This window comes from Pteropus vampyrus, unplaced genomic scaffold (genome assembly GCF_000151845.1).
Source record: "Pteropus vampyrus isolate Shadow unplaced genomic scaffold, Pvam_2.0 Scaffold14, whole genome shotgun sequence".
NCBI classification, from domain to species: domain Eukaryota; kingdom Metazoa; phylum Chordata; class Mammalia; order Chiroptera; family Pteropodidae; genus Pteropus; species Pteropus vampyrus.
This window is the reverse complement of record NW_011888795.1, coordinates 3,849,644-3,857,510: the sequence shown is the minus strand read 5'-3', so window position 1 is coordinate 3,857,510 and position 7,867 is coordinate 3,849,644. Positions and strand designations below refer to the sequence as shown.

Sequence of the window (7,867 nt, the reverse complement as noted above, 5' to 3'; positions counted from 1 at the left end):
GGGGGGAAGGTAGATGATTCTGTGGCTTTTGGATTTATCTCAAAGCCAGTTTAAAACTCTACGAAGAAAGGCTTCACCAGAAAACTTAAACTCTTTCCATTTGCCCAGAATTTAGTTGTATATTCTTGTCTTATCTTTTGTTCTTTTTTGTTTAAAGCAAGCAAATCAAGTGTGGTGAGGCATTTTGATAAAGCTATTTTAATGTACCATTATTTTGATAGACATACTAAACTGGTAGTTCCAGTGCTAATTGTGAGTATAAATCAACTGTTAAGATTAAAAAAAACAACAGCAACAAAAAATGGACTACTAAAGGCCAGATTTTATCCAAGCTACTTAAATTAGAATCACTGGAGTTTGGGACAAAGATTTTTATATTTATTTAAAGTACCACAAGTGTTTCTAATATATAGCCCAGGCTGAGAACCACTGATATAAAGAAATAGGCAATTAGGAGTAAGTTTTCTTTTGCTCTTCAGTATCCTGTTTATTGAAGTCACTATCCAGATGGTTAATCTTGTTCACTGCATTAAAAGTTGTTACTATTTCTGAATATAATGCATCTACATTGTCGAATAATTGTAATTTATAAAGGATACAAAGAGGGAAATATCCACAATTTTGAAATGACCATTGGCATTTACCAGTTAATTAAAAGTTATAAAAGAAATACTTGCTGCATATAAAATTTCAAAGTAAAAGCCAGAATTCTCCACCAGTTTCCCAAGTTCCTTTTGAGAGGAATAGAACTCTAAAGTCATTGTGCTCTCTGATATTTTACATTATCTCTTCCTTAAAATTTAATAACAACATTAAACTGATTAAAGCTACAGGAAAATATAAAAACTAAGTGAGTTTGTTGACCATCAGAGCAGAAGCCATGTCGGGGCCACAAGGTGGTTCACAGTTACTGTCACATAACTAACTCCCAGGCAATGCTGTTTCTGTCTCTCTAAAGTAAGGTATGCAAGGCTGAGGCAAACAGAAGTCTTGACAGCTTAGCCTCTTCAAAACTCCAACTCTTACTTTTTTCTGTAAATTCTTTTAATTTCCTTGCCTGATTTCCTGCTCTTGAAAAAGCTATGTGAAAGGGATGTTTTTACCAGGCAGGTTTGGGTGGGTAGCTTTAAGTGTGTGGATTATCTCCATCACTACTTCCATGCTTAAGGGATAAAATTATTTCAAGTGTACCTTCCACTGAATTTTGGAATAGCGGCAGTAGTGTCAGTGTTAGATGCTAAAAGAAGATAACTTTTCAGAAAACAATGTCGGTTGCCTTATTATATTGAGTTTTTTCTAGGAATAAAGCCAAGAGCGATGAAAGAAGCTGTCTCAACTCCATCACGTGTGTCCCACAGGGATCAAGAATGGTATGATGCTGAAATTGCCAGAAAATTGCAAGAAGAAGAAATTTTGGTGAGTAAACTTTAATGGAGTAGTTCAGGTGAATGAGTAGGTTTTTTGTGAATTGAATCATTTTTGAGATTATATAACAGATGTTATAGTCCTTCATCAGTTGAGAAACATACCTTTTTTATTGGTGGAAAAATCAAAACAACAGGAATAGAGTGTTTATTTACTGAGTAAGCATTAGCGATAGAATTTGACATCCCTCTTTCTCCATTATTGAGTTCTAATAATTAAAAATCTGTCGTGGAATTTGATAAAAATAGACCCTACTCTGGCTGGTGAAAGTATACTGACTGATTACCAACTTGAGGGCTGTTAATCACAACTAGTTTCAAATACCAGTTTATTTTTATATAAGATTTTTAAAAATGGGCAATATAGATGTCAATTAAATTATTCTGTTTTGCGTGTTTTATACCTTAGGCTACACAGGTGGATGTAAGAGCAGCTCAAGTAGCCCAGGATGAGGTGAGTTCATGTTCGTTAATGAGTTTGTTTAGCCAATATTCTTTGGAAAATCTCAGTAACTTTCTACTCGCAACTCTATAAACAGAGATATTGACTGGATTTCGTTTAGGAAATTGCGAGACTTCTAATGGCTGAAGAAAAGAAAGCTTACAAGAAAGCCAAGGAGCGAGAGAAATCATCATTGGACAAAAGAAAGCACGACCATGATTGGAAGGTAGGGTCTGTTTTTTGTTTGTTTGTTTGCCTTTTAATTAGAAGTAAAATTGGAAATGAAAAGGGAACTCTGCTTTTAGGGTAAATCTGCAAATATATTTAGGGTATACAAATGATCTTTATTGAATTATGTGAATCTGACTTGTAAAAGTTGTTTCACTATGAAAAATCATATTGAATTCTTGAAAGTAACTAAAAAGTTGCTGCAAAGATTAAAAAATTCATTTCATTCACTTTTTAAGACCAACTGAGATGCAAATGCCTTTGGTCATGAGTAATTTTAGTTTTACTATACTTCCAGGAGAATGTAGCATTTTCACATGCTTTCAAATTTCCAGTGACCTTTTCTTCCTCTCTCTACTTTCCCTGTCTGCTTAATGTTGTACTTCATTCCTAATCCTATACCAGCTGTTTCTCTTTCCTGTGGTATAACTTGATCTATGGCAGACTGACATGCTTTATCACCAGCAATCATTGCTCATGTCAGAGTGCAAGAACCGTCTAGCATGAGCTTGAACTGTTATCTTCCTCTCATTAATTAGAAATAGTAGAGAAAATAGTCAGTGGCTACAGTTCATTCTGCTGTAAAATAATTTAATTGTTGTATGTGGTGGTTGCAAGTTTGATTTATCATACTTTATTCATTAGTTACTGTGTGCAAAGGATCCTCTAAACTTACAGGGAAAAGCAAAGATATATTTTCCTCATAATAATATGTAATATAGAGAGGAAGACAAACTGTAGACAAGTAACAAATACAAGGTCAGGGTAGCCAATTAAAGCGTAATGGAAGAACAGCAGAGGAGGAGGGGACAAGTCATACAGTAAAGGCTTTCTAGAGAGGGCGTTTGTAAAAGGAAAGTAATAGGAGAGGCCCTGTTTCCAGCAGGTATCAGGACTTCTGTGCTTTCTAGATTCTTCAACTGGTGCTGGTACAATTTCTCTCCTGCTGTCCCTTAGTTTTCTGGCTTGAAAATCATCATCCCCAGGTCAGGCTTTCAGAAATAAATTTGAGAGCATAAAACTAGATTCCATAGACTCTGGGAGTCCACCAGTTCTTGTCAACTGCTATGTGGCTATTAAGTTAATGATGGGTGGCCAGGCACACCCCTGTAGGGGAGCATGTGTGTGTTTAGTCCACTCATCTGGCTGCGCTGACAGCCTCCAACATACCTTTGTGACTATAATTTATTTATTTTTATCTCTGAATGGCTGTATTTAAAAATATTTTATGTTCTTTAACTGAATGTAAGTAACCTAAAATTACTAAAAGAGAATTTGGCATGATTTAGATATTTTCTAAGACTGATCTTTTTCTCTGTTCGTTTACTGTTTTCTGTGTTTTTTTTTTTTTTTCTTTTCCTATCCATAGCCCAAAACATCTAAATTAGCACATTCAAAGTCAAAAGAGAGTGAGGAAACTCACCGTTCTAAGAATGACAGGCCGGCACGGTAAGTTGACACATCTGCAAAGGAGAGTAAGGAACTTGACTTTGGGGTAAGTAAGGAGATGTTGTTGTCTGAGAAAGGTGTGTGTTCTTTGGAGAAGAGATCCAGAAATCTGCAATTGTGAGGTGGTATCAAGTCTTATAGGATTATTCTCAAACTGTTTCTAGTCTTAAATTCTAGGATGATAGGGAATTTTGTAGAAGCTGGAGTATGTGAAGAAAGGATGCCCTCAACTAAGAAGGGATGAGGTCAACTATTTTCCTAAGTAAAATTTCAGGTTTAAAATTTTTTATGATCACATTGGTGTGTGCATGACATTTACACATGTTTAAATTCATTTCTGTGAGTCTCAGTGTCCTAGGCAAATACTTATTTAAGTCATTGTAGTCTGTTCTAAATACTTATTTGAGTCATTGTAGTCTGTTCTAAAGACCGTCTAATCAGTGCAACTATGTATAGTATATGTACCTTCTGACTTCTCTCAAGCAGTCTTGGGTTATAGTTATGGAGCAGCTGCTGTCTTTCTACCTCAAGTTGTCCACCTTTAAGGCTCTGGGGAAGCAACCATTCATTCATTCATTCATTCATTCATTCATTTATTGCTTTCTGTTGCTTTTCAAAAAAAATATAATTGGAATAGGGAGAGAGAACATTAAAAAGACAAAGATAACACTAAATCTGACATTTTGAAAAATCTATTAAAACCCTGAATTTTAGTCCTGGTTTTTTAATAATATATTGATTCTTAAAACATAAGTTTTATCACACTGAAAAGCATACAGTGTTGTTGCCACTTATTGCCCACACTTAAGCTGCTAGGCTTATTTCCTTAAAGGGAATGTACTTAGTTAAAAGATGTACTATATTTTTAAACTTACAGGCTTTTAGAAGATAAATATCCTTCAGAAAATTATATCAGGTTTGTACAGCTCTTAGGGAAATAGCAGTGTAGTCTGTTTAATTGTATAAAATGGGTTCTTGTAGCTTTTAATTAAGCACATGCCAGTTTTTAAAGCAGATTTTAGTACTACATCATTTCATTTTATTTACATCTCTACAATATTCAAGTAAAATAATCACTAATTTGTTCTCAGTGAGTAAATAGCTGTAGGTTATTATGCTTTTTTAGCCAAATGAATGAAAATCCTCTTTGGCGTTATTTTCCCTCTTGCAAGTCAATGGGATCTTTAGAACACTAATAACTTTGATAGCAGATAAGATAGAACAATCTGGAATGGCTATTTAAAAGGGTTTATTAAAATTGAAAATAAGTTTCTGGAATGTAATAGGTATTCTTAAAAATATTTGGCATATTGCAGAATGAATAATCAAGTGATCCTGTATTAAAAATGGCTATTATAAGTAAGCAAAAAGTGACCTATGACTAGTAGAATTGAAGTCTCTTTTGATCTGAGAGTAACATTTGTCTTAAATATCATTTACAGAAAGATTATATATGACCTAACAAAAATGAAGAATTTTACGAAACATATGTTCATAATTAAAAATCAAAGCCTTTTATCTTATAGATATCTTGTACAGAATGTATTTTCCTCTTTCACATTTAATCACAATAGAAGAGTTTAGTTAGCCATTTGTACTGAAAGAAATGGTTTCAAGGATTGAAAAACTTGGATCTTGCTAGGTCAAGATGTTTACTTCAGTGGTAGTAATAATGGTAGAAGAGTGAAAGCAAATTCTCAGCTGAAGCTTGTAGCATTCATGGGCAAAAAATCAATTTCTTTGTCTATTAAAAGCTTTCTACTCTCTAAGGAAATAGAGAACCACTGGAAGTCTGAATTAATTCTACCTCTTTGTAATTGGAATGTTTTAAAGCAAGTTTTAAATTCTTTTAACTGTAGGATGTTATACTGGTAATACTGCTTGGTATTTTATTTTCATTTTTCTCATATATAGTCTAGAATGAAGATGTTGCTGCTGATAAAAATACATGCTTTTGTAACAGAGTATAGTATAGTAGTTAAGAGTACTGGTTTTGAAGTCCATTTGAGTTTGAGCCCTGGCTCTGCTACTTAACAAATGTGTGATATTGGACATCATTTACCTTATCTTACCTAATTTAACTCTAAAATATGTGTATGATATAGCTACCATGCAGACTTTCCCTAAAGGTTAATGGAAATAATAACCCATAGCACAGTCCTCACTTTATACATCCTATGCTGACCTATTCCAGAGGCTGAATACCCAGGAAGAGAGAGATCTACCGACAGCTTGGGGACAGGATGAGAAATGTGAAAACACTTGCTTTTATTTTTATATGACAGAGCCCACTGTACCAAACTAACTGTAACTTTCCAGACTTCATAATACTTATGCCTTTCACATTGTATATATAATTACACAAAACATCCTGCAACATGGTTATATATTGACAGATCTTAACCTTCTGTAGTTCCAGGCTTTAATGCATCATTTGAGTACACCTTTGGGAAACAAAAAGTGAGAGGTGTTTTTCCTTGATCTTTATTAAAGCCAAATGTTGGCAAAATCTCTATGTCACATGATTAAAATAATAAGTTTAGAGTAGTAAAAACACTATTTTCTTTTGACGTGAAAAGTTGCAAATTACTGCCCTTTCCTTCTCTAAGCTCTGCTTTGCCACCTAGTGGATTAAGGACCTTTGCTGTAAATTTTATGTCGACCAATGTCCCTTCCTTTCTCCCCCTCTTCTCTTCCCTCGATATCCTCCCTCCTTACCTGCCACTCTCTCACCTCTTTTTTCTCCTTCATTCCTTAAGTTTCTTTATTAATTTCTTCTTTTTTATACTTTCTTTCTTCTTTTTCTTTATATAAACCTACCAAAACAGAGTAAATTTCACATTAATGACAGTGGTTACATCTCATCAATCTTTGTTTCTCTAGCCCTAAACACAGTGCCTTACACATATTAGGTTTTCAAAAATATGTGTTTTCACTGAATTATGTGCTTCAAAACAAAGGAACAGTAAGATAAAATAATTTGTCTGAGGTCCAGCAGCTGGCCAGTAAGTAAAATGAGAATTCTAAAATGTTCTGACTTTGCATTTGTAAACAATAAAAATTTAAAAAAAAAATTGTTTCTACCATGTTATCCAACAAACAGTGGAATTGTAGTCATCACTACTTAGAATATCTCTAAATTCAGACTTCCTTTCAGGCCGCCACCACCTACCATGACAGATGCCGAGGATTTGGATTACACTCTTACAAATCAGCATAATTCCACACGTCATTTCCCAAAATCAGAGTCCTCTTATAAAGGTAAGAAAAATATATATGGTGAGGTTTAGGATCTTTTTAAATACTCATGCTATGGTGGAAAAATCAAATGCTGTCTTATAGATCATTAGAATGGAAAAACAAGTTATCCTTCCTCTCAGCAGAACATTACAGTATTCTTCATTTATTAAAAAAAAGAAAATTAAAAAACAAAAACAAAAGCAAAACACCTTAAATTGAATGCCAAATTTTTCTGTGTATTTTCATTTTCTTCAAGAGGGAGTTCGTTGCTTTCATTAGATTCTTAAAGGGGGGCTGTATCTACCATTTAGAATTACTGGGATTTTTCTATTCTAGCTCTTGTTTTCCATCTGCCCAAGACTCTATTCATTAGACTTTAAATACATACAGAAATACACACAACACACAAAACTCTTATGCAAAAGAAAAATGGAGCAAGGAAAATGAAGAAAGAATATGAGATTTAAGTTGGACCAAATCTTTAAAATGAGTGTTGTTGTTGCTCTTCAAAGTGTATGCATTCACTTATGTGTATTTTTTATGACATTCATAAAATGAGATCATGAAAAAGTAGTTTCTTATATTAATTTCCTCATCAGAAAATGGACCTGATTTTAATAGTCATAGCATTATCTGGATTATATGAGTAAAATATATGAAAGCAGATTGCAGTAGACTTTATAAATATTAGGTCTTACTGATATTTATAATTTGCTATGATTTTTGAAGATTTCTTAGGTGATGTTTTTATTATTCTTTTCTAATGTAATGATAGCATTCCCAAGCTTTTTTCTTGTTCTTCAGTCATTACAAAATACCAATGTAGTGGTGCCACTCCAGACTAATTAAATCAGAATTTCGAGGGGAGGGTGGTTCTAGGCATTTGTATTTTTTAAAAAGCTCTCCTTCCACTTTCCTATTCCATTACTTCATTCATCCAATGTTGGGAATAAGACAGAAGACATTTAAAATTTGGGATTAGTTGGACTTTATCAAAACAACCCATAAACTGCAATTTCCATCCTTTGCTGGCCTTTTCACCATGCATGGTTTAACTGGAAGTAGCTCATGATTTTTTTTTTTT

The 7,867-nt window shown here is 33.7% G+C and overlaps 1 protein-coding gene across 2 annotated transcripts in view; it reads left to right on the top strand.

Moving 5' to 3' along the window:
- Positions 1-7,867, top strand: part of CCDC50 (coiled-coil domain containing 50) — a 70,787-nt gene that overhangs the window by 52,928 nt on the left and 9,992 nt on the right. For both annotated transcript variants that reach the window (XM_011381491.2, XM_023525764.1), the window contains 5 exons: positions 1,301-1,416; positions 1,834-1,878; positions 1,988-2,092; positions 3,464-3,543; positions 6,701-6,804. In XM_011381491.2, the coding sequence (XP_011379793.1) occupies positions 1,301-1,416; positions 1,834-1,878; positions 1,988-2,092; positions 3,464-3,543; positions 6,701-6,804 (450 nt within the window). The remainder of the gene's footprint in view (positions 1-1,300; positions 1,417-1,833; positions 1,879-1,987; positions 2,093-3,463; positions 3,544-6,700; positions 6,805-7,867) is intronic.